At 43.4% G+C, this 27,502-nt stretch overlaps 1 protein-coding gene and 1 long non-coding RNA gene across 2 annotated transcripts in view; one reads left to right on the forward strand and one right to left on the reverse strand.

Annotated features, from left to right (window-relative positions):
• Positions 1 to 21,505, reverse strand: part of ETFA (electron transfer flavoprotein subunit alpha) — a 37,711-nt gene extending 16,206 nt beyond the window's left edge. Inside the window, exons 1-9 of the mRNA XM_079991720.1 lie at positions 21,409 to 21,505; positions 14,719 to 14,868; positions 13,780 to 13,861; positions 13,606 to 13,688; positions 13,218 to 13,317; positions 8,311 to 8,421; positions 6,278 to 6,379; positions 3,442 to 3,510; positions 2,933 to 3,015 (exon numbers count right to left, since the gene is read on the reverse strand). Of these exons, the coding sequence (XP_079847846.1) occupies positions 2,933 to 3,015; positions 3,442 to 3,510; positions 6,278 to 6,379; positions 8,311 to 8,421; positions 13,218 to 13,317; positions 13,606 to 13,688; positions 13,780 to 13,861; positions 14,719 to 14,868; positions 21,409 to 21,453 (825 nt within the window). The 5' untranslated portion in view covers positions 21,454 to 21,505. The remainder of the gene's footprint in view (positions 1 to 2,932; positions 3,016 to 3,441; positions 3,511 to 6,277; positions 6,380 to 8,310; positions 8,422 to 13,217; positions 13,318 to 13,605; positions 13,689 to 13,779; positions 13,862 to 14,718; positions 14,869 to 21,408) is intronic.
• Positions 21,504 to 26,222, forward strand: LOC307224715. The gene is made up of 2 exons (XR_013842714.1): positions 21,504 to 21,563; positions 26,064 to 26,222. It is a non-coding gene; the product is annotated as an uncharacterized lncRNA (long non-coding RNA).
• The last annotated feature ends 1,280 nt before the right edge of the window (positions 26,223 to 27,502 follow it).

A 27,502-nucleotide genomic window follows, 5' to 3' on the forward strand; every position in this document is an offset into this window, starting at 1 on the left:
CTGCTAACCTCAGGGTTCCACCAAACATACAGATGTTTCCCTCTTGTTCCTCAGAGGCCCCATCTTGGCTCCATTTCTGTCCACACTTATCACCCAAGTTCACTATTAGAAGGAGAGATACATTAGGTGCCTGTGAACATGTTGACAGAACAGTTCTCTGGTGGCCAAAAACCCTTCAGGATTATGCAAGATATGACAAAGCTCATTTATTATCTCAGCTCTGCACATTTTGGTGCCAGGAAATAGTTCGGAACGAGGACGACATGGGTGATGGCCAAGATGCCCAACACTGTAGCAATCCATACCACAGCAGTCCCAGGCCACAATGCTGTAGGCTGAGAGCTCAAATGGTAGGGACCACTTATTTGCACAGCTCAGACTTTAAGTCCTGTGTTATAATGAAACCATTTCAGACAACATTCCTATTGAATGGGGAATTTTTTTTCACCCCTCAGTCAACTAAGTACAATCATTTTTAATGTTTTACTTCTAAGAACGTTCCCAAAGGACTATGCTGCTAACTGAGCGCACTTTTAACGTATCTGAACAAACTGGCCATTTGTTCACAGAGCAAGACGAGTGCATTTTGAGAAAGCTTCTACTCCACTTAAAGGAACTCAACAGGCTGCCAAGCTTTCCAGAGTGGTCTGCAACAAACTAGTGTACGCCTGTGGTTAGCACAGGAAGGGTTTTTTTAAAAGGGCCAAAAGCAAAGATATCTCTTGAAATCAGTGAAAGCATAATTAAAGGCAAACAGTTAGAAAAATGTGGCTATCTTCTTTCAAAACCATTCCCTTTGACATCTCCCAACCATTAGCAGAGAAGCAGTGGCATCAGTCAAAATCTCTTCCAACCTGACTCAAATACACACCCTACTCCATATCAGCTGAATTCCCCACTAGGCCAGTTCTGAAGCCTATAAATAGAGTAATAAAAGCATCCATGACAAAATACTCTCCCCCACCATCATGAACAAGAGTTTCCCTCACAACTTTACTTGCTCCTTACAGTGGTGCCCCGCAAGACGAATGCCTCGCTAGACGAAAAACGCGCAAGACGAAAGGGTTTTCCGTTTTTCGAGGTGCTTCACAAGACGAATTTCCCTATGGGCTTGCTTCGCAAGATGAAAACGTCTTGCGGGTTTGCTTCCTTTTTCGTAAAACCGTTAATACCCGGGGAATCCGCGCTCCGCAAGACGAAAAAATCGCAAGACGAAGCAACTCACGGAACGAATTAATTTCGTCTTGCGAGGCACCACTGTATATCCCTTCCAATCAGATTTCAATTTTCAATCCACTTAAAAAAATTAGATTTACTCCATTAACCTGATGCAATTGTTTAAGACATGCTTGCCGAAAGTAAAATCTCAGCCATGTGACATGCAGATTCTTGTTAAATTTTTGTATACAGTTCATCAACAATCAAGTCAATCCTTTTCATAGGCAAGTTGCTATTTATTGGTCTAAATTTAGCCTGGAAAAGGCATGTCCAACTTTCAAGAGACAGCGATCTACTCCCACTATAAAAGTGATCTACCAAAGTTGAGCTTTTTTTAAGGAAACCAAAGTTATTGAGCTTTTTTTTAGGGACCCAAACTAGGCGGGAAGCAGGATCCCACAATCAACCACAGACCCACTGCAATCGACCATTGGATCGTGATCAACCTGTTGGGACATCGCTGGCCTAGAAGATCATACTGCATCACGATATTACTAAGTGCAGTTGTACACAAAACACAACTTTTTGCAAAAACCAGAGCTGCCTAAATATGAAACTCCCCATATTGTGGATAACCCCCCCCCCCCCCGCTTCAGATTCTATACCAGGTAAGTTTAAAATTTTAGTACTCAGAATTCACACAGCATCCTCTAAATGTCCTAAGAGAGGAAGGGGCAGCCATTTCATTAGGCATGCCAAATGTTTATTATAGCAACTAGTTATACTGGAATGATTAAGTCTCCCGTCTCCAATATTTTGCCTATGCCAGTATTGTGATTTTAAAATCTGCATCTAGGTCCACAAAACCAAAATTCAATTTCCTCTTACGTTATGAGGTCATTCTGTGTTTTGTTCTGAATTAGCCACTGCCTTAAATAGAACCTTGTAGTATCTATTTGCGCCCCTTAAACAAATATGTAACCAGTCAAGTTACTGCAGTCCTAGGGATGCAAGAATGAAAACAAAACAGGCCAGTGATGTTGCATTTAGAGCTGAAACCATGCAAACAAATATATAATTGCAGTCATTCTTGTTACATATCCCGTAAGATTAGGAAATGTATCCTAGCCCTCAGAGCTTTGCATCAGTCAGGACAAATAAGGCAGAGCTCTCTAAATACCTTTCTAAAAAATAACTGGCACAGCAAATGCGTGTTTTTGTTAATTATTTTATATGCCTTCTTAGAGGGAAATAAATGAAGCAGTAAAGATTTTGGCATTAGATATGCCCCTTGTTTGGCTGTATTAAGATGCTGAGGCCTAGCTTAGGATTGTTTGTTTGCTGTAAATTTTAAATGACTAAGCTAAGAGGTTGCAATAGGTTCCATCACATTCCCTTTTTTCCCTTCATCCCAAGAGGCAAAGCTTCTGTCACTCTGCTCAAATCAGGCCAAGTCTACTTTAGAAAACCACACCCATTTCCCCAATGTCACATGCTCTGCGGGTGATGACAGTCGACTTAAATTGCTGCAATGATACCATGCACCAGAAGGGAATCTTTCCCAAGATAAGGCAACACCATGAAGAGAGAAGGGCAGGGTTCTAGCAATCCTAAAGGCACTCCAGGCTGGGAAAGGGGGTGGGGGAGCTTGCAGGCTGTACGCAAGCCTGGAGACTGCATTACCTACAGCTCCATTAGGAAAAGGCAATGGTCCTCCAAACTATTCCAGGGAATTTTAACCAGTCTCTTCTGCAAAAATAATTTGAATACTCACTGGTGCTACAATTTTGCCTGTCTGTCCAACCTGCATGTCATTGGGTACAAAGCCTGCATCAACAGCTGCACGAGACGCACCAACTAGAAGCAAAAAAAAGATAGTTATCTCAAGAAACATAGAAGCCAACATTTAATGCTTCATCCTATGTGTCTTCCCATTAGTAACAACAATTTCTTTCTTATACCCCGCCCATCTGACTGGGTTGCCCCAACGAAAGTGGGGATCCCTGATTTTCCCCAGTTCACCCTCCCAGCTTTAGGCCCCTCAGGAGCTATAGGCCCTCAACCTTCAGGAACAGATGAGGGGATCATGATGGTAGCCATAAAGAAGCAGCAAGAAAGCCCTAGTACACTCCCCTCATGGAAGTTAGGATCCAAGCTAATGTATGCGCAAAAGTCTCCAGCTACAAGCCATTTACCCAAATTTCACACACTTCAAAAGATATGCCCATAGGATAAATAGCATCCCTAACTGCTCTAGAACCAAGGAGTAAAAGCAGTTGTTACCTGCAGCATGCAACTCATCCGCAAGCTCATACAGCAGTTTAAAGTTTTCTCCACTCTTCAAGCCCCGTCCTTAAAAGTAAGGCAAGAGGTTAGATATGTTCAAGTGCCTTGAAAGAGACTAAATACATGACTGTAATAAAGTGTTGTTGTACGCTCCACCCCACTGTCGATTTTTGCAGTGCTTTCTGTCAGGCACACATACACATAATTTTCCAACTGAACCTTATCAGTTTATCAGTCATATGAGACTCAAGGTCAAAATGCTCAGAGTAGGAGATAAATATCCTGCTACTGAATGGTTCTGTATTCCTTCTATCTTTTCTCTTCAGTACAGTCTGTGGTTTTTGGCTCTGTAACTGGACATGCTCTTCAGAGTGAAGTTCTGCACTTTGCCTGGAGATCCAGCAAGAATACTGGGCTTTGTAACCATTTTATGCTCTAAGAACTTCAGTAAAATTTTACTGAAGAACTTCTGCTTCCTGTGTGTGTGTTTTCTTACACTGGAACTCCACAGGATTTCACACTACTCTGCTACTTTTGCCCATGCCCTGTTGTGCTCTTTTCAGGTATGGAGCCAGGGGTGACTGGTTTTTGTCACCAGCCTTAACATGAATGTTCTCTGTTTGAGATTAATGTAATTATTTCTTCAGAATGATAGAGGGTTACACATTTATTTACATATCTACCATAACTGAAAAAATGGAGGAATTAGAGCATAGTAACTTGCACTTCACTCCCCCTGCTGGCTTGAGAGTTACAGCTTTCAAGTAGAGTTGTATCTCGGAAGTCGAAGCTTTGTGAGTCAAAGGTTTTTGCTCCCGAACGCCGCAAACCCAGAAATGAGTCTTCTGGTTTGCAAATGTTCTTTGGAACCTGAACGTCCGACGCGGCTTATGCGGCTTCTAACTGGCTGCAGGAGCTTCCTGCCACCAATCAGAAGTCGAGCCTAGGTTTCCGTTCGACTTCCGAGGTACAACTGTAATAGAGTACTGTTTTTTGCTATTTTATTTTTTCCTGAAATAGATGTGATAAACTAGTTGTGCTATTGTAGTATAGGCATCCCACTTATGCACGTTCTAATCGCACGTGACCATGTATATGCGCAGCACCAGTAAATAATTAAATATATAGAATCATAGCAGGAAATGGCAGGAGAGAACTGGAGAGTCCTTGTGGCTTGTGAGGAGACCCCCCCCCCAGCCCAAAGAGGACATCCAGTGAGGGCAGAGGAAGCCCCAAAGAGACTGGAGGCGCAGCGAGGCTTTGATTATGCTGCTCAGTCTCTCTGCCTAATAACTGACAAGTGGGGTAGACAACAGCAGCAGAAGCAACCACTTTCCCACGTGTCCGCCAGGTTCCAGCCAGCCCCAGAGCTCCAACTCTAATGGAAAAAAGAGGTGTGGAGAGGGAGTGGGGGAGAGAGGTGGACAGCAGGAAAATGTGTGCGTTCAGAGGCTTTTATAGGCTGCTCCTTTTACGGGATTTTACTTATGGGGAGGGGCCTGGAATGTAACCCCTGCATCATTGCAGGGGACACCTGTCATGCATGCAAACCGCCTTGATTGTGAAAGCAGATCACTCTTCAAACTAAGCTTTTCTAGCATTTTTATTATTCATGCTGATTACAAGACAAATGCTGATATTTACAGTTACTTTACTTCATCCAATCCCACACCACTTCAATGAACTTTCTCATTTTCCAGCTTCCAACTACAAATTACTGGTCAGAATTCTTTAGGTATGGTAGAAGGTACAGTGGTACCTTGGTTCTCAAACACCTTGGTTCCCAAATGCTGAAAACCCAGAAGTGTTCTGTTTTTTTGACATTTTTCAGAAGCTGAACGTCTGATGCACTTGTCGGCTATTGTTTCTGGGGCACCTGCACCAATCAGAAGCCGCACCTTGGTTTTCAAACATTTCAGAATGGATTAAGTTCGAGAACCAAGGTACCACTGTATTTGGCGCTTTTGTTTTTGCTTTTTATTTTGCATTTTATGTTTTTGAGGCTTTTTCAGTTAATTTGTTTCTGTGACTGTGTGGAACCCAGTTCAGCTACTGATTGATTGTATGACTGCAGAAATGGATAAAAGCCCCCCATCCAAACAGTGACTATCATCAGTGCACATAAGAAAATAATAATAATTTTTATCTTTATCATCTACAATACTGTATTATTTATTTTATAGCATAGTACATTGATTATTGCTTTCATTTTATGGATCAATGGTCTCGTTAGATAGTAAAATTCATGTTAAATTGCTGGTTTAGGGGTTGTTTTTAAAAGTCTGGAATGGATTAATCTGCTTTGCATTACTTTCTATGGGAAAGCGGGCCTTGGTTTTGGGACTTCCGGAATGGATTAAGTTTGAGAACCAAGGTACCACTGTATAACAAAGTTTTCGTTATTTTCTACTTTGCTAGAAATTTCACCACTAGTAAAAGGTAAAGGTACCCCTGCCCGTACGGGCCAGTCTTGACAGACTCTGGGGTTGTGCGCCCATCTCACTTAAGAGGCCAGGGGCCAGCGCTGTCCGGAGACACTTCCGGGTCACGTGGCCAGCGTGACATCGCTGCTCTGGCGAGCCAGAGCCGCACACGGAAACGCCGTTTACCTTCCCGCTGGTAAGCGGTCCCTATTTATCTACTTGCACCCGGAGGTGCTTTCGAACTGCTAGGTTGGCAGGCGCTGGGACCGAGCAGCGGGAGCGCACCCCGCCGCAGGGATTCGAACCGCCGACCTTTCGATCGGCAAGCCCTAGGCGCTGAGGCTTTAACCCACAGCGCCACCTGCGTCCCACTAGTTCATCACAATTCTAGCCAATTAGCCACTACTTACCACCTGAAACAACCACCTTCGCACTAGTCAGTTCTGGCCGATCACTTTTTGTTAACTTTTGTTCGATCCATTCAGACTGACCAGCTGGTGAAGCTGCAGATACTGTTTATATCAAAAAACAAAACAAAGAAAAGACACTGAGCTTTTGAAAGGTACAAAGTCGTAGCCATAAAGACAACCTCCATGCCCAAACTCTGCAGTATATGTGATATTATATATATCAGCTCATCTTACATCTTTGCATTAATAAACAAAAACATGTTAAAAATTATTTACAGTCCAGTCAATAAGAACAAGAGACTCTTAATCCCAGAGTTGTATGTTCTCCACCTCTGGCCAAAGATTCCTGCAGTGCAGGGGGTTGAACGATGGCCCTCATGGTCCCTTCCAACTCACTTTCTGTACATTTAATTAATGGGGGGGGGGGGTTGGCAAACCTCAAGAAATTAAAAAATTTAGCAGACCTAAGCTGCCGCCTTATGCCATGTTGGATCATTGCTCCATCTATGTCAGTACTATAAACACTAGGAATGGGGAACTTGTGGCCCTCCAGATGTTGTTGGACTCCCAATGCCCATCAGTCACAGGGGACAGGGACAGGGGTCAATGATAACGGGAGCTGTAGTCCAGCAGCGTGTGGAAAGCCAAATGCTCCCTTCCCCAGCCTACACTGATTGGCAGCAGCTCTCTAGCATTTCAGAAAGCAGTCTTTCACAGCCCTTCCTGAAGATGACAGGGTTTGAAGTATTACTGAACTATAGTCCTTCCTTCATTTAAAAAACGCAATAAATAAAAGAAAACATCAATATGGTTATACCTCTGGATGTTAATATGAATTCATTCAAAATATACCAGGACTTAAATAGGATTTTTTATTTATTAAATTTCTATCCCACTGTTCCTCCCAAAAGAGCCCAGGGTGGCAAACAACAAGAGATAAAATAAACTGAGAGAAGGAAATGTACAGTGAGAAACAGCGAGCATCCAGCATGGTAGTAGTGCATGTAATTGTCCTTTAGATGCAGGTAACTGATCTAGTTTACACACACAAATGCCGCCATGCGTTTTTGCCCGTCAGAAACATTAGGGCTCATATAGCAAATAAATCAACACGTGAAGTCACTAAGATGTTTACTCAGAAGTAAGTCTGAATTATTTCTACTGGATTATTTCCAAGTATACATGTCTATTATTACATCAAAGCAGCCAAAACTAAGTTTTGAATCAGTTTACAAGTGTTTTATATGTGGTTTAGTAAGTGTTGTCCTTTTACTTCTTTCACAGATAAGCCCCTGAATAAGGCTTACAGATAGGCTTACAGACTGTACACAGTTATCCGCAATTGTTGTTGTTGTTGTTGTTACAGTATGCAGTATAGTATACTATGCAGTCCTTCATCTGAAGATCACAGGGTAGTTCACGACACGAAAATACAAAATAAGAACATAAGAATTCATAATAAAACAAAAACAAGAATACAGACATTTCTAACTCTCCATGACAGAAATAAAGCACATCACCACCACAGAGGAAACAGCAAGGGTGAAACACCACTCAGTTTAAGATATGGTCTTGGTACGGTTATGTGATGCTTTGGCTGGGGCAAAAGTAGTGCATGCAGGTTAATGGAGCATGAGCTGTAGAAGAGACCTGGTGTGATGCATACTTTGGGGGAAGGGGAATTTTACTTTGGCAGGAAATGCATTGGGCTAACAGAATAACAAACATGCATCCTTTCCAGCATCTATGGGGAAAGCCTCTCCTTTTTGTTTGAATCAACTGAACCATTCAAAATGGCTTCACAATTTTGATACAGTAGTTTTACATGTAACCTGACCCAAGACGGCTACAAAAAAAGAGATATCCATGTGGAATAATTAGAGGACTCTAGGAGACAAAGAGTGCCAAAGTGTAAAAAGGGAAGAATTCAATAAATGCAAACTTGTGCAACGTTGTCTTTTTATTTGACAATAATGTTTTTACTCCAATTTCAACTTGAGAAGGAAAAAAACTCAGACAAACTGAACACTCACCTTTCTCTACTGTAGCACTACCACCACTTATTGATGCAGCCTCAAAGGAAGTACCTCGTACAGAGAACACCTTTATTTTTTCATCACACTTCACAGTGCACAGGGCATTTCCTACAAAAAGACCACACTTTCTGTGAAAATAAAATTGCAAACTCCAATGATCAGCTGCTTTTAGCAGAGGGCAGTAATGCTGTTGCTTAGACAAAACAATCCTTTCAGGCAGGAAAATTTAAGAGACTAAAAAATGGACTCAGAATAGGTTCACCTTCCCTGGTGTCTCAGGCATGCTGGTGTAGTGCACACCTGGCATCTCAACAGTGAACATCGCTGTCGCTTCTGGACAGGGGGAGGGGGCACAGTGAGGGCATGGTGGTGCAGCCAATCCAAGGTTCCTGCTGCCATGCCGGCACATACTGAGTTCCCTGCACCTCGTGCCTCCACCTCTTGGTAAGCGGCAGAGACACCATCAGGAAGCCAGGTGTGCAACACCGCCAGGCCCTGGGCACCCCACTAAGCACCACTGGACACATTCAAGTTTTCAGACAACTCATTAATACTACTACTTATTATTATTTATTAAATTTCTCTACCACCCGTCATCAGAAGACCACAGGGTGGTTTACAATATAAAAACACAAAAATACAAAGCATAGTACAAACAAAACAAAACCTTCAGTTGTGACCCTGATGGTGGAAAGGAAGAAGTACCAATATTATTATTTTTACAAAAGAGTTTAGCCACATCTACTAGACACTAAGTACAGTGGTACCTCTGGTTACAAACTTAATTCGTTCCAGAGGTCCGTTCTTAACCTGAAACCGTTCTTAAACTGAGGTACCACTTTAGCTAATGGGGCCTCCCGCTGCTGCCACGCCATTTCTATTCTCATCCTGAGGTAAAATTCTTAACCCGAGGTACTACTTCTGGGTTAGCAGAGTCTGTAACCTGAAGTGTTTGAAACCCGAGGTGTTTGTAACACGAGGAACCACTGTATCTGAAAAAACATCCATTCCCTCAGCATGAAGGTACCGTAGCCATCCGACCAGAAAAAAATGTTTTGCACAGCAGATGCATGCAGTTCCTACTTCCATTGTACACCCGACCTCTCCTATGCAGGTTTACTCAGAAATACACCCCACTGAATTCCATGAGACTTACTCCCAAATGAAATGTGCAAAGGACTGAAGGCTAAGAACGAGAGACTTGTTCTATTTCAGATGTGACATTAGTCAACCAAGATTAAGCCACAGTTTCCCAGATGGAACATTTTTAATACACCGTGGCAGAAACACTGAAGCTGTTCGCAAGGAGAGAAGTGAGCAAGCAAACCCAGTGCCTGAGCTTGGGAAAATAAAACATGGTTTATTAAGTCATTAACATTAACACGTAAACCTGCTCAAAAAAAATGCTCATGGCCATCCACTGACTCCATGACTAAGAAACATTTGCTCAGAAAGTGGTGGTGAGATATGAACAAACCTGGGCAGCAACACTGAACAGGTTCACACAGTCCATGCTTAAAGCATGGAGGGAAAAAGCAGGCAAACTATCTCCATCCCCACTAACCCCCTTGCCTATCACCCACTATTCCAACACGCAGCACAAAACCTCCAGATAAAAACCTGGCAAGTCAAAGGCCTACACTGTCTAAAAGATTTCTAACATAACAACAAACCTATACCAACACAAGAAAAACAAGACAAACTCGGGGACAACCAAATACCTTGGCTAACACATCACCATGCCTTTTTAAACAATCCAACAGTAAAATCAGCAGCCACTAGGCCCTTGACTACTTTCGAAAACCTTCTCCTGACAGCAGAGGGATACAGTAAAGGGATGGTATCCACAATATACAAAATACTGCTCCAAAATCCTACAAACCCCCTTGACGCAATCAAAGAACAATGGGAGCACAACATAGGCTTCAAAATTAACCCACCCAATGGACTAGAATGTGGTCTAAACCTCCTTCTAAGTCCATATCAGCTCGCTAGAAAAGCTAACCAATAAACTGAAACTGACATGGGGGCAAATAGAAGAGGACGCCTTCACCCCAGTATGGCTCCCCTTTATCACAGCCAACAAGATAACAACAAGAACCCAACAACAACATACAAATCAATCGAGCTTACCTGACCCAACAAGCCCCGTCCCCCCCACAAATGCACACAAACCTCATTGCAGCCAACCTCGGACAACTAACCATACCCTGCTCCCTAATACATCTCACTACCAAGGAAATGTAATAAACGAATAGTAAGAGAACCTACCATACAAGAGAATATAAGCCTCACCACCCCACCCCTCCTCTCCCCCCTCTTCTTTCCAAACTTTATATTGTACTCAACACTAATGTCTCACAACAAATGTAACTGATTTGTAAGAAAGACTGTACAACCTGAAAAAAGAGACAAAGCATGTACTTTTGTAAAAGTAAAAAGAAAATATTTAATAAAAATATTTTTTAAAGAAACAAACAAACAAACCTGGGCAGACTTTGTAGATGGATGCTCACTGTGATTCTCATTCCAAGGAAATGAAGTTATGTTTTCCAAAGAATGTTACAAGCTCAGAAAGTCACAACTGCCATGAAGAAACTACTGACAAATTTGGTTTGCATTTGAAACGAGAAAAGATTAAAAGTGCTGCACTTTTAATTCCTTCAACCATACTTTACAAGTAAGTTATAAAAAAGCAACTCTCAGAAATAACTGATGCTTTTTATGTCATACTACACCTATTTGTTCTTCGGAAATTCTGCCAGTAAGAGACCTACTGCAGTCCTAAACATGTTTCCTTGCAAGTCCCACCTCCTTTTGCGTCCAGGATCCATTCCGGAGCCCCAGATGCTCGATGAAAAGGACGCTTGACAAAGCACTGCTTTGCGCATGCGCGAAGCATGATTTAGCGCTTCTGCGCGTGCTGCAAACCCAGAAGTAACCTGTTCCGGTACTTCCGGGCTTGCCGCAGACGTTGGATGAACTGGACCCTAAACAGGGCGGACTCAAAACGAGGTATCACTGTAGTATCAAATTATTTCGGTCACAGACCAGCGTAAGAAAAAACATACGGATAAACTGAACATATAAGACTTAAAACAGGTAAAGAATAAAAACTAGTGATTAAAAGGTGATTATATTGTGCATAACTTTAACATATAGAACAAGGATAAACAGTTAAAAGCGATTACAAGGGAGGGAGCGTGAAGGAGCACAGGTCTTGCATTTTGGGCCTAGTTTGTTGTATAAACCATCCTTCGGCGAATATCCATCAAGGCAGCACAAAATCTAGCAACTGAGTATGTAACATCTGGGTAGACCAATCATTAAAACCTGGGCTGTTAAGTCTCCAATTAATTCATTATAAACCCAACACATTGTCAATGTGGTTCTTCTCACTTGTATGTGAGCACAGACATTGCTAGTAATAGATAAGCACAAATAACTGCAGAAGGAAATTATTAGAAGGTACATCAAAACCTAGAAGCAATCCATCAGTCTTTGAAGGAAAGGGAACACTGACAAAAGGAAGGAAATAAATCCTGCCATAACAAATTTAGAAGCCATAGAAGCTAATGCTTTCATGTCCAAATTAAATTATGAGATCAGACAAGCACGATAAGGCTAGACAAATAAGGGCAGCAAAATAATTAGGGAAAGTCAATTAAATATTACAAATAATCGTATCAATGTCTCACTAACGAAAAAAGATAACCCTATGGATTACTGAAATCAGAACTAATGTAACCCATATTAAATAAAAGGAACTAACTGAATGGCTTACAGTTTGCAAAATCTTATCAGAAATGCATTAACAGGAATACAATACATGTCAGCAGATTCTGTTAATTAAGAAGCTATATCTGGTTTCTTGGGACTTTGAACTACAATCCTGCAGTACTAGGGATGATCCTATTAGTTGCGTCAGAAAAGCCATTTCCACTTTTCCTGTTACCAAAGTGATGTTAGATGCCCTAATGCAAACCTCTATAACAGATTGAGGTTCAATCCTGACAAGACAGAAGTACTGTTTTGGGGGGATGGGGTGGGCTGGTGTGAAGGACTCTTTGGTCCTGAATGGGGCAACTGTGCCCCTGAAGGACCAGGTGCGCAGCCTGGGAGTCATTTTGGACTCACAGCTGTCCATGGAGGCGCAGGTCAATTCTCTGTCCAGGGCAGCTGTCTACCAGCTCCATCTGGTACACAGGCTGAGACCCTACCTGCCCGCAGACTGTCTTGCCAGAGTGGTGCATGCTCTGGTTATCTCCCGCTTAGGACTACTGCAATGCGCTCTACGTGGGGCTACCTTTGAAGGTGACCCAGAAACAACTAATCCAGAATGCGGCAGCTAGACAGGTGACTGGGAATAGACGTCGAGACCATATAACACCAGTCCTGAAAAACCAACATTGGCTCCCGGTATGTTTCCAAGCACAATTCAAAGTGTTGGTGCTGACCTTTAAAGCCCTAAACAGCCTTGGCCCAGTATACCTGAAGGAGCGTCTTCACCCCATTGTTCAGCCCAGACACTGAGGTCCAGCTCTGAGGGCCTTCTGGTGGTTCCCTCACTGCAAGAAGTGAGGATACAGGGAACCAGGGAGGGGGCCTTCTCGGTATTGGCGCCCGCCCTGTGGAATGCCTTCCCATCAGATGTCAAGGTAATAAACAACTATCTGATTTTTAGAAGACATCTGAAGGCAGCCCTGTTCAAGGAAGTTTTTCATGTCTGATGTTTTATCGTATTATTATTATTATTATTATTATTATTATTATTATTATTATTTAACCATTAATTCTGTTGGTAGCCGCCCAGAGTGGCTTGGGAAACCCAGCCAGATGGGCAGGATATAAATAAATTTTTTATTATTATTACTATATATGGTATACAGACTGACAACACTCACCTGCATAAATTGTCCTCACAAATGTGTCAGGAGACTTTATTTCAATTATGTCTGAGACAGGAGCAACATCAAGCTTAGCTGCCACTCTGGGAAGAAGATTCTAAACAAACGAAACAGATAGAAGCAAATGTTGCTAACAAGTTATAAACCTGCATAACGCTGACTACTACTCTAGTTTTATTGCTAAAAATTACAAATTGAGACAATACACTAAACACGTATCTGGCAAATGAAAGTAATGGAAGCGCTATAGAAGCAGCACACTAAATGTTTTAGAAAAGTCCTGTATATATCAATATGCAATAATTACAAGTCATAATTTATAAATTAGTTTAGGGATCAATCTCTTTGGAACAACAGATTTGTGGTGGATGTCATATATGCTCACCTTCCCAAAAGCAGATGCCCCGGCACAGATGTGGGTGTAATTAAACTGCTTCTGGGCTGCCAGAATCAATGGAGTCAGCTCCTCTGGGGATGAAACATATTGGTCAAAACACCTTATATTTTCCATCACAGTGGTGACTGCAGAGAATCTTAATGACAAGCAAATGAGTCTCACCGGGCAGAAATCCTTTGTATGCATCATGCTGCGAGACAAGAACTTTGACAACCCCTGGCACTTTGCTCAGCTCTTGAGCTACCTGCAATGAAAAGGTTTATTATCACTATTTGTGCATGCAAAACCTTACTCCTGTGACCAGATGTTACTGGCAAGAGTGCACACTTCTTCATGCACACGAAAGCTCATACCAAGAACTAACTTAGTTGGTCTTTAAGGTGCTACTGGAAGGAATTTTTTTATTTTGTTTTGACTATGGCAGACCAACACGGCTACCTATCTGTAGCTAAATAAATAGTAAGAGAAGACTCCCTGGGCTGATAGAGCATGAGGGGGTAAAAGAATGCAGCATTCTGCTTTAACACTCTCACTCTCTCTGAAGTGTCATTCAGACACATGCTTCAACATATACTTTATTTTGGCTGAAACCAGCACCCAAGCACCAAGAGTCAAATTGCATTCCAAATGAGAAATTAGCATAGCACTCAAAAAAATCAACCAGATTTTGATTGATATATGTAAGTTTGAGATTCTCTTTGCCAAACTAGTTAACCATTTTTACTAGACAAATCCTTAGATTTTTTTTTTTTTGTAATTTTTCAACTTTATCATGGTGGTTGCTTTATCATGGTCCATTACTAGGTGATTTGCATGCCTATAAACAACTGGATATATCAGTCGCTCAGAGAGATAAAAGCCAATGGAACAACTGTCATAAACGTGGTCTCATTTATCATCACTAATAAGGTGCCTATCCTGAAAAGAAAAAAAATGATATTTGGGCAGTCTTTTAAAAAAGATCAGGCATGACTATGTTCCACTGATCTGAATCCCCACCCCTCCTTCCCTCAAGGCAGGATACAAATATTTTAAACAAATAACAAGTTCAGAATACAGAAAGCATACTTCCCCTCCTCCTCCCCTTTTCAATGTTTTTACCTTTTCACAATTGGAGCCAGCTACTAAACATGAAACGTCCCCTCCAAGACGCTTTGCCGCAGTGATGGTATTTAATGTAATAGGTGAAACAGCCTCATTTGCGTGTTCGGCTATTACTAGTGTACTCTGAAACCGGTGAAGCAAGGAGACCTTTAAAACAAGAGAAGGAGGAAGAGGGTTTAACAATAACACTTGTAGCTCTTAAATTCAACTAATCAGGCATATGCACCTTCATATCAGATGTCCTTGGAGAATCTCTGAGTTTTGAATGATATGGTATGAAATCACGTAAGTCTGCAATCTTATCTCGACCAATAGTTTGTTTAGAGAGCAGGTGCATTTTATGACACTTCTGCCCAATCCCCTCTGTTTAACTAGGATTTTCCATGCCCCAAGGCCCCTTGTAATCCAGATGCTAAGGACATACCAGAAACAGCTGGGGGCAAAACATACTCAGATAGCACAAGCCAGAAGGTGCATGTTCTTACATTAGTTGTTCCAAATCCTCCCTTCAAACCTTTACCCCAATATCTATACAGCACAAAGATGCTCCTCCCCAACTATCTCAGAACTGCTGGAGCTCTAGGGCCAAAGGTTTCCTCCCTAACTTGGTGGGTCTTTCTCCACAACGCTCCCCAACCAATGTGCAGATTCCACTCACTATTCTCAACTGACATTTGCAATACACGCTTAGCATACACAGGAGGTGTCACTGAACTCAATTTATGTAGTCATCCAAGACAATTTGTTATATGCAACAATGAATTAGGCTACAATTTGTAGCTATGATCAGAAGTGTAAAAGTTCCTGTAAAATTCTTCATGTTCCAACTTAAGTATATTAAATCACATCAAGGAGTCAAGGATTTTTAAATCATTGAGGTGAATTGCCAGTAACAAATTACTTACTGCCAATATATATCAAAAACCATATTTTTGATTATGTTTCATAAATCATTTTTCATAAAAGTTACAAGCATGTATGGACTGTTTGATTAATAAATCCATGCTTTCATGGCAAAAAGCCCACACTTGCTAAAATTTATAGTCCGGTCACAATCAAAATGTGCAGAACCACTGAAAGATTAGAGTTTAAGATTCCAAAGTAAAATGTATTTTAAAAGAAAATCTGGTGTTTGCTGGAGGGAACATACAGTCAGAGGAATGGTTGTTATAGGATAAGCTTCAGTCTTCCTATAACAAGTTTTGTAGCATAGATAATTATCTATTTACCAAAAAAAGCATAATGTAAACTTCTTAAAATAAATCCTAAGAAGCAGAAATGCTCTTTGTAACTTAGTCATTTAACAGGGTAAAAGGAGGGTTTTATTTATTAATATTTCTGAGATTACATAAAAATAAATCAACCTCTTCACTATTCCTTCATGTGGAACCTAACAAGGACTTTCCATTCATTCATTATTATCATCGGCTCATGTAAAATGTTTTTTTTTTTTAAAGTGTTCAAAGAATTGAGCCTTCCCTTGGCAAGTGTGCTGTGAACTTCCATTTAAATCTGATGGCATACCTATTTATAGCATGCTCCAAACCCAAGATCTGCCAGGATGAGCGAGTTTGGAACAGGCAGATCTACAGCTGAGCCCAGGCTGAAGTTATTCATGTCAGTTCAGCTGGAGATGCTGTGGGGTAAGTCCTCTATACCAGCTCAGCCAAAGCCAGTTGAACCAAAGCCAGGTTAAGTCCCGCAAAAGGATGTCCCAGGAAGAGGAGAGTTGGACAGCGCAGGGACAGACTTAAACCTATTCTAAACCCCTGTGCTGGGTTGCTAGGTCATGTGACTGAGGACCCATTTTCAGGTTGTTCCTTGCTCATAGAATAATGGAACTGTAGAGTTGGAAACAGTGTTAGAAACTCAGATATATAAGCTAGGTGCCAAATGGCTCCTTAAACCAGGATTAGAGTCACCAAAATGGAATGCCTAATTGCCATTTTGGGGCCAGACGGTTTGAAAGGCATATTTTTCAATACAACTTTTTGTTTCCTGAAATTCATTTTGATTGTGCAGAGAAAATATAATGGATAGAATTCTATAGGGTGTGTCAGTAGTGTGTGAAAACAGTCCAGATCCAAGGATCCCTAGGCATGCACCTCCAGATGGTGAAGAGGTCATGCGCCATGCTGGCACCCAGGCATCTTCACTTGGTCACAGGTGGCCAATAGCCAGGTTCAAAATGCACCTGGTGAATTTCCAATGTTGGGTGGAAGGGACCCTGGGGGTCATCTAGCCCAGCCCCCTACAATGCAGGAAAATCAATGGCTCTGTGACAGGTGGTCATCCAACCTCTGCTTTAAAGCTTCCAATGAAAGACAGTCCAGAGCTCTATGTTCCCCAGAGCACAGACTGAGACTTCCCTTGCCTCCAGTGTGAACCCTGCCTTGCACTATATTACTCCCTAGTTGGGCATAGCTGCATCATAGAGCACAAACACTGCACAGCCATAAGGCCCACTGGACGACCCTGGGCCTGTCCCTCTCTCTCATCTGACCTACTCTCAGTGGGTGGCTGTGAGGATAAGATGGAGGAGGGAAGAGTGGGGGGAGAGAACCATGCATGCTGCCTTGAGCTAAATGGAGAAAAGATGTGATATAAATGTAAAGAATAAATACCGTAGATTCCGGCGTATAAGACGACTTTTTAATCCCGGAAAAGAGGTTAAAAAGTCGGGGGTCAGGGGCCACCAGGTGGCGCATTGGAAGATGGCCGAAAATAACACCTCTCAGACCCACATGAGGTAATTAAGAGGCTGCTATGGGAAGTATGCAGCCTTCCCGGCGCCCCCAAGGAGATGGGGGGGGGGACTGCCTTGCCAGCGGTGTCCATAATTCACCCCGGATTCAAAAGAAGGGGGTGCGGAAACTTGGCACAAGCCCTCGGGTGAAGTCGGCTCTTCCTGACGCTGTCTCCAATCAGTGCACTGGTTCGCTTTAGCTCGAAATATATAATTGGAAATATATAATTGGAAAGAAGCTAAAGCACATACATCAAGCGAAGAGCAGAAGTAAAGACTGCTGATTAATGGATCTGTGAGCGGAGCGACGGGCGGGACAAATAAATCAAGTGATGAATCACCATTAAGAGACTGGTATGTTTGGAGTGAAACGGAAAGCGCGTGGAGGAAAAAACTTTTCTTTTTTTTGCCTTATGCGAGTATTAATAACCCTCCACCCCAGAGAGAAGAATCGTTGCAATTTATTAATCACAAGCAGGAATTCAAGAACTGTGTGGAGTGAATTATTGATCAAAGAGAGGATTGGTAAACATCGGAGAACGGAGGAAAGTTTTATGACACAGTTTTAAATGGCGTCTCGCTAAGACAGGCTCGCCTAAGAAGGATGGGGGGAGGAGGACCAGGGTCATCGGAATGTCAATGGTGATCGGAATGTGATCTAGACCTGGCAGAGCCCTCTGAGATATGCTTGGCAAGCCTGAGGAAATCAACGGACAGACTGAGGGAAAGTTCTTTACGGAGGTGTGGAAATGGCGTCTGTCCTTATGTGATATGATTTTGGGAGAGTGTAAAACCCACACAGAGGATGTTTGTTTTCAACCCGCTTGTGAAGATTATCAGAGATCGCAAAGAAAGGAATATATGATAACAACAACAAGATGAGGAAAGTAACAAAGAGACTATCTGGACAGAACTGGATAGAACTGTCTAATTAAAGCAGCAATATAAGTGATGCTTGGACCCGTTTGGAGCTTGAAGTATGGGTACCCCCAACAAAAATTTAAAAATCTGGCTGTATAATTTGGAACTAATGTGATTTGGAAATAATGTGATTTGATTGGCCTGTTAATAAAAATTATATATATTTTTTTTTAAAGTCGGGGGTTGTCTTATACGCTGGGTACTACCTCCGAGGCAGCAGTGGGTGCTGGGTGGCTTCCTCTTGGTGCGGAGACCGCCACCTGCTGCTGCTTTGGAGGCTGCCAAAGCTGCCGCAGCAGTGGCGGGCGGCGGGCTCCGCACCGCGCCAGGCGGCTTCGTCCTGCCCGGCAAATAAGACTGGGCTTGTAAGACAAAACCCCAAATTGGCAGTGCCAATTTGGGGGGTCGTCTTATAGGCCCAGTCGCCGAATATGCTGGAATCTATTGTATATATTTTATCCATCAAATTTCCACACTTAGATGATCTTATAGAAATAAAATCAAATATTTTAGCTATTCCAATGTCTTTAAACAATTTTTAAAAGCAACAATGCTGTTGTTTCAATGCTGTTCTTCTCCTTAGCTCAGAATCTTTAAATCTTTCTGAGTATCTTTCTGGAGATGCCTGAAGTGGAATTTTGGCCAAGCAGCAGTTTGGACATGGTGTACTTGGCACACAGATCCTCACCGCTTCCTTCTCACTATCTCTTTCCCTGAACATTTTTATTACCTATTGTACCACCTTCATTTTCTACTACATTCCTGCTCCTAGTCTCTCACTACCAATACTACTACAGCTCCACATATACAATGTCCTATAACCATCATTCTTTGCAAGGCGCAGGACAGAGTCATCAGATTCTCCCATTCTACAAATCACTCCATTAATACATACTCTTCCCTCTCTCTTAAGGACATGTAGGAGCATAGGAAGCCACATGCAGCCTTCTCTATCCAGGCTTCAGATCCCCCACTTCACAGGCCACATCCTCACTGCTTCATGCCTCAAGTAATTTTGCCTGACTGGAATGCATCCTGGGATAAAAACTATTACTACTTTATTATTAGTATTAGTATTAATGCTTCTTGTAACACTGCATTAAATTCCACAAGATAGACACTGCTGCATTGCTAATATTTGAAACTGTGTTCTGCAAACTTGTGGAAGCCCATTTTGTCAAATGAAACAGACCTCTCTCTTGCTGAAAACCTAGAGCGGCCCTACCAGTCAATGAGTTAGACTAGTATGGTATAGTAAGACTGGCAGTATAAGATCAGAGTGCCACATTAAGGCAACTGTTTCGAGATTTAAGCATTTAGCTACTAAGACATTGCTGCAGAAACAGGATGTGTACAATCTGTCCAGTTTCAGACACTGAACATTTAACCAACTATTGCAAAGATTGTTTGTATTTCACATGACATGTTGAGTGTCATATTTACACATGTACTAACCTTAACCCATAGATGTGAACCAATGGGTCCGACTGCCTATTGATACCAGAGGACCATGAACAGGTTACATTTAGGGCTGGGCAATATATTGCTATAGCATCCAAAAATGAAGTTCATTTCATGATATTGTTTCATAATTTTTGACCTGGCAATATGTTGTGAATCATGGTGCATGTGTGTGCTGTGCAAAAATCACAATGTGGGAAAAACCATGAAGCCAGTCAATGCCTCTACATAGTTCCATCCTTATTTCAGACATAAGTATCAGACTTATTTCAGATATCAGTATAGCTGGTGCTATATCACGAAGTTGAAAATCAGCTCCATGGTTATTTCAGACATTGTGATATAGCAGTATATTGCAGTGTTTAGCTGATGATATACTGTGATGTTGAAAACCAGGTATCACCCAGCCCAGAACAAGAGCAAATCTCACAGAAGTGTAAAGCATCTATGTACAACTGTACATCAACTAAGAAGGAAAAATAATTTTACTTGTGGGGGGTCCCCATGTGTTTGGTGGAACAGAGGGAATAATGGGGGTGACACTCTTGAGAATAAGACATCTTTGTTTCAGTAATTACTTACACCAGTAGTGGACAGATCTGACTTGGAGGAACTACATTGTTTAAACTACCAGTAGTACAAGGTCTACCAACCATACTCAAGTTTAGGAGACAGAAGACCCACCCCGCAAAGTACAAAGTGCACGAGTACATGCTCAGTTCGGGAAAAAAATTTCAGGACCAGAATTGAGCTCACAGCCCCCGAGTCTTTTAGTAGCTGCTTTTGTGACGTAACAGTGAATCAGAAATTGTTGCAGAGCTCCCGCAAGCCACCCAGAGATCAACCAATCTACATTCTGTGAACCCCGTTTCCCACAATGTTATCATGAAAGCCACTCATGCAGGCGAGTGAGTGGGCTGGCGAAGGAGGAACACTTTATCTGGTTTCTGGGATGCTTTAAACGTCACACACATATGAATGAAACTCATATATATGAAATTTCATATATATGAAACTCTTGCTAAGAGGTTAGTATCCTGCATTTTCATTCTGATTGCAGAGGAGAGGGGAGTCCACTTTTCTGCAGCCCACATAGAAACAAGACTATTAGCCTCTTTGGTTACGGGGGGAGGAATGTGCCGGTCAGGAACTTTTGTGGGCTTATTGGCAATGCTGAAATGTAAAAGAAACACACCGAGAAACACCTGGCTTGGGAGACACAGGCTCCACTGACATTTATCCCTGAAAGGAGCTCCAGGCGGCACGACTGGTTTTCTTCCTCCTCCTCCTGCTGCTCCTCCCTCTTCTCATTCTCCAGACCCCCCTGTGAGGCGGGCCAGGCCGGGGGAAGCCGCCCAATTCCCCCCGGGGCCCCCCGGCCCTCTGCCACGCCAGAGCCAGGCCGAGGGGAACCAGGCCCCGGCGCGACCTTGGCCCCAGGCGGCCCACCGGCCCCCGGGGAGGCTGGGCGGAGCTGCCCGGGCGGGAGACGGGCGCAAGACGACAGAGGAGGAGGAGGAGGCCGCCGCCGCCGCCGCCGCGCAAGCCCCGCCACTCACCGCTCTGTGCGCCAGGCGCTGCGCCTTGAGGAGCCCCGGAAACATGGCGGTGCTGGAAGCCGCCGCGTCCTGCGCCTCAGCAGCCCCAGAGGAAGCCCCTCCCAGGAGAGAAATCTCGCGAGAGCTCGGGGAAGGAGGCGACCAGGGGCGCGCAGGTGAGGGAACGAGGGCGGGCTTGCCGGGTGGGAGGAGGGGCGCCCTGTCTCTGATTGGTCGGCGGCCGAGGCCCCTTTCGCGGGCCTCCCTCGCGGGGTTGTCGCCCGAGCGCCGCCCCCTGGCCAGTCCCGCCCGCGGAGCTCTGAGGGGCCCCGACGGAGCCGCGCGCTCTTGAAGCCGAAGGCGGGCGGGCGGAGCGCGCTTGGCTCCGCCACCCGGGCTCCAAAGGGCCTCCTCCCAGTCGCCGCCTCAGGGGGCGAGGGGGCAGAGGACCGGGCGGCGGAGCCCTTCGCGAGGCGCCCCGGGGCCTCGGCCCACCTCGCAGGGCTGTTGTTGTGTCCGCAGCGCCCGGCCCTCCAGGCTGCAGGCGGAGCCCAGGTTCCCTGGCTCGGAGCCCGGGGGGACTTGTAAAGCCGCCCAAGTTAGTGACCAGACTGCACCTTGCGGCCACGTGGGCGGGGCTTCTTATTATATTAATGTATATCCCGCCCCCCCCCCCAAGAACTCAAGGTGGCTTACTATTAAAACAAAAAGCTTAGAGCATACAAAAAGCAATCATTAAAAACAAGGATTGGTACAATTAAAATACATACATATAAAAAGATCACATACAGGTAGTTACAATAAAAACACAGCACCAGCCCTTTCCTTGCACATTGACTGTGAAGTAGGCCCAACTGTATTCATCAGATTTCACACATGCTCATTGCCATAGACTCATTTATGCTTTTCAACTTCTCATAAGTACCCAGCTTGTTAATCAAAAGCCTGCCTGGTGCAGCTGATTGAAGTAAGTGTATGTTGTCATGCACACTGATGGTGCAATAGGATTATTATTTTTTAATATTTGTATCCAAGTGGTTCTCAAAGTGGCTTACCAAAAAAACAAACATACACAATTCAGCCCAGCAATGCTCTATTTTTTTTAAAATAATTTTTATTAACTGGCCAATCACATCAAATTAAATCACATCATATAAATTCCGAATTACAAAGCCAAATTTTTAAATTTTGTTGGGGGAACCCATACTTCAAGATCTTTCAAAGGGGAATTCAGATCATCTTCTTATTACTGCGTTAATGTCCAAATCAGTCCCAATCAGTCCAAACAAAGTTCATAATTCTATCCAGTCTTATCTTGGTGTTGCCACATCATATCTTGTTCGTATAATTTCTCTTTTTCCTTTACGATCTCTTCTGTTAGTCTCCTTAAGCCGATAGCAAGTGTAATAATCCTGTGTGGATTTCCCGTTCCTCCACTAAGTCCAGATGGTTTCCATATATCTCCTTCGTAGATAACATCACTTTTTCCATCGTAAATTTTGGCATTTGTCGCTCTTAAGTCCCACCAAGGAGTTGATTCACGATATGTAAACAACTCTATTTCTCTCTTTCTCCTCCCAGACCCAAGAGCTCCCACAATGCCTCACAAAATGGCGAACGGCATTTTTTCCTGACTGCGTCACTCCAAAACTCTTAGCTTTCCAGCTTCATCTTGAAACATTGCTTTGGATCGAAAGTTTATCTCCACACAGCCTTAAATCCACAGCTTAAGTCCTTAATTTCTGACTCATTAGGGGAGGGGGATTCTTGTTAAGTCACATAAAAAGGTAGAGGCAGGTTTTTCCCCCCCTCCCCCCTCAGTCATTACCGTATCTTGACGTTCTTCTCGTATTTTAGTGTTGTCTTGTTATCAGAGATCTCTTCTGTCAGCAGTATTTACTCCCCTTTTCTTGATGTATGTGCAATTAATCATGTCCAAATTATTTCTTTTAAAGATCATTGCAACCAGCGGCGCGAATCGGGGACGGCGTCGAGGAGTGCCGAAAATCCCACAGGAGGGCTTTGTCCCTAGTGCCCCCGCCCCCACAAATTCGGGGGTGGTATAGGGCACAGCAGGCAAGGGCCGTCCCCCCCATAATCCTGGGGGGGTTAAGGAGGCTAATTACCCCCATCATAGCCTCCAAATTACCTCGTGTGGGTCGGAGAGATGTTATTGTCAGCCATCTTCCGATGCGCCACCTAGTGGCCCCCCCCCAGCCCAGCAATGCTCTAATCCGCTGGCTGGTGTGTGCCCTGCTTCAGCTCTGCAGGTCAAAAATAGTATTTTTAAAATGATTAAACATTGGCAACCCACACACAAAACAGCCCAGTGAGGACTGGGTATGTAGCAGGAGCTACAGGGGGAAAAGTTGGAAAAGAAAAGGTGGAAATCAAGAGGGGTTGAAGGTGAATTGGGCTGTGTGAGCCCCTAACACCAATAGTATTCCAAAGGAAGCCTTGCTGGCTGGAACCCTGAACAGAATGGCTGTTAGGGGCTGAGGACATACTGCTACATTTTGATGCATGTCCTGCTTTTAATGTATATTATTGAGTACAACCATCTTGGAAAGGAAGGTCGTTATTCCCATTGTACAGATTTTAACTAGTTTTAACTAGGACACCATGTGCTTTAAATGTACAGGGGTATGGAGGTAACAAATTGTCATGAATGCACAATATAAAGGACATCTGGAGGGGCCCTTAGCAAAAGCCACGTTGTGCACCGAGGGCTAAGCTGAGGTTTGGACCCAGATCTCCCATTCGGCACCATATTCATTAAAGACCACATCAGCTATTGCAAACAGAGATTTGGGGAAGAAAAGAAAAGAAAGTGTCAATGTGGCTGATACTGATTGAGGCCAAGCCAGTGCTCTCTTGCAAGGAACACATTAAGAACCTCTGAAACCTGATGCAGCTTGAAGGCAGTTTGGGTTGGATGACATGGAGCACAGCTGTGGGCTTGTCAGCCAAGGTCAACACAACTCTGTTGGCCCTGTGGGTGGGGGGACACAAAGGAGTGCCCATTCTCACACCTGGCCGGGGTCCACATGGTTTGTTTCTTGGTTAACCATACTTTCTCAGTCCCCACAAGGCATTCCTGCCTCTTCATAGCCTAGTCAGAAGTATCCTGTATCCCTGAGCAAGGACCCTTCTGGAAAAACACAAGAGCTTTTGTATTCCACTTTCTTGCATGTCTACCCAGAATAAAAAATGCATGGGCCTTTGGTTACCAAATGGAAATGAGGTCTCTCTCCCACCCCCTTCAGCCAATTTCTGGAAGCTGTGCTTGGCATATCTTGCCAAAACCAAGAAACCCAACATTTGTATCTAAGTGGAGCATACAGTAAATCTCTCCCATTCCCTCTGCTTGCATCTGCTTGAAACTTGGAGGGGGCCCTCCTTTTCATCTGTGCGTAGGTGGCTGGAACAGGGTCAGAAAGACCAGACATTAAGCTTCTCCCCCCCCCCTTGCCCCGCTACTGCAGGACCTGCCAATTGTCTAAGTGACCCAGCAACTTCAAAGACCAGTCATGCAACACCAGCCTAGTATGGTATCCCCATTTCCAGAGGACAGATTTACTACTCCTTCAGCCGACGCCCCTTCCTCAAGAGCCAGCACAAGCCCCATTAAGTCTGCAGAGCCCATTTCAGATTTGGAGGCTCCTTCATTTGCCTGCGTGATTTATGAGCTTTCAGGAGTTTTTAAGGAATTGAGCGTCTTTAACTTGGGATTTGAATTTCATTGGAAAATATGAAAGTGATTAAGAGGATAGCTCCTTGGAATGTGGCTTGCGTTCCAGTGCATGGAGAAAGCAGATGAGACAGATCAATTCCAAAACCAATGACATGCCTAAATTTACTCATGAAACTCAAGAGAGACAAGAACTGGGCACAACTGCAGCCACATGGTCAGAGCTATGTGCTGCCACAATGTTAAAGGGCTATGGCAGCTTCCTGAGTTCAAAACCCAGCAGATACGATTGCCACCCTGCCTGTGGCATCTCAGAATAAGCCACAAAGGCCCATCTGCACTATATATTTAAAGCAGTATCAAACCACTTTAAATAACCTTGGCTTCCCCCAAATAATCCTTGGAACTATAGTCAGTTAAGGGCGCTGAGAATTGTTTGGAGACCCCAGTCCACCTTATGAAACTACAATTCTCAAAGTGTTTTGACAACCCCTCTCTTTTAGCCCTGTGTGTGGACAGGCCATTTGTAATATAGACAGCTTAGTTTTGGCTACATAATGATGTGGGGCCAATCCAGCCATCCTTCTTGTTGTGCATTCGTGATGATTTGTGCTCACGATGCTGTCAGGGTGGAGGGGGGAGGATTGTCTCGTTTTTGCTGGACTGCAGCACAAGAGTGCCCCTCCAGACTGCAATAATGTTGCAACACTGGGGCACCACAGAACAACTAATAAAGCTGAATGGGGTGTGGATGGTCCAGTATAAATCCACCACGAATGTGCTTTTATTGTGTCAATGACATATTGCAGAAGTGCACCCACAAAAAGGCCCTGTCCTGAGGGGCCCCTGACACTCAGAGAATGAGCGAGCTGCCTTACCGTAGAAGGGGAGTTTTGTTGGGGGAAAATTGTTTTTTAAAAGTGATTGTTTTGTTCATTTGTTTTCTTCTTTTTTTAATTAAATTGTTTTGTTTTGTTTCATATAGCAATACAGATGTCTGAGAGATACAGAAACTATCAATGGCTTGCCTGTTTGACATCGTACAGTCCACAACTTAAGAAAGAAAATAATGCAGAGTGAAGAAATTGTTATTTCACAGAGATAAAAACATTGCTATGAATAATAAGAGCATGATTCCATGGAAGCACAGCAGAGTCGTCAATAATTAGTCCTGGAATACAATCAAAACTAGATAACACTATACTTTGCAGGAACTAGGTTTTTTTTTGAAGACTGAAGGTTCTTTTTTTAAAAAAAACTTTGGATGTGTGTGTGAATGGCCAGTTCAGGGCACAAGGAAAGCGAGCGGCCCAGTTTCCCCCCAACAGCACTTGTTATAGATCCTTGAAAACATTTGAGAGGCACTTAACAGCATGTATCTGTCCTTTAGTTTCAAATCAATTGGATCAATACGGCGAGCATCATGAGGCCATATGGATATGTGACATACACCCATAACCCTTGCAAACCAGAAATCAATTAATGACCATCTTCTGTCCATAAAGTTTCCTTCTTTTGAGACAGATAACATGTTGTGGATGTTCTCCAGATTCATAGAATCATAGAATTGTAGATATTTTCTTTTTGTCAGCAGAGCACAACGTTCAAAATAGAGATAATGAAATAAATTATGGTAAATTGTCTATATTACAGGTGGGCAACCTGTGACCCAGGAAACACATATTCCTCCTATTATTATTTTATTATTATTATTATTATTATCCTTGGTTCCTCCAAGCAGTTCAAGTTGGTCACATGATTCTCCCCACTCTCAATTTTATCCTCACAACAACTCCCCAAGGTGGGCTTGATTGAGAGGCAGCAACTGACCCAAGGTCACCATTGACTGAATGAGGATTTGAACCCTAGTGCCGTATCCAGTATTAGTCCTACTCAGAGTAAAGGTAAAGGGACCCCTGACCATTAGGTCCAGTCACGGCCGACTCAGGTTGCGGCGCTCATCTCGCTTTATTGGCCAAGGGAGCTGGCATACAGCTTCTGGGTCATGTGGCCAGCATGACTAAGCCGCTTCTGGCGAACAAGAGCAGCACACGGAAACGCCGCTTACCTTCCCACCAGAGTGGTACCTATTTATCTACTTGTACTTTGACGAGCTTTCAAATTGCTAGGTTGGCAGGAGCTGGGAACGAGCAATGGGAGCTCAGCCCGTCGCAGGGATTCGAACCGCCGACCTTCTGATCGGCAAGTCCTAGGCTCTGTGGTTTAACCCACAGCACCACCCGCGTCCCCCCTACTCAGAGTAGGCTTATTGAAATTAGTGGGCATGACTATCTCAATTCATGTATTGTTTCAGGAAGTGTGATTTAGGTAGGTTCACCTTTAAATAAGAACTGAATTAAATTTCTTCCCTAATAGAGGACACTCTCAACTCCTGCTGTAAACTAAAAAAAGAGAGTAGTAATA

This window comes from Podarcis cretensis, assembly GCF_951804945.1.
Source record: "Podarcis cretensis genome assembly, chromosome: 9".
NCBI lineage: Eukaryota > Metazoa > Chordata > Lepidosauria > Squamata > Lacertidae > Podarcis > Podarcis cretensis.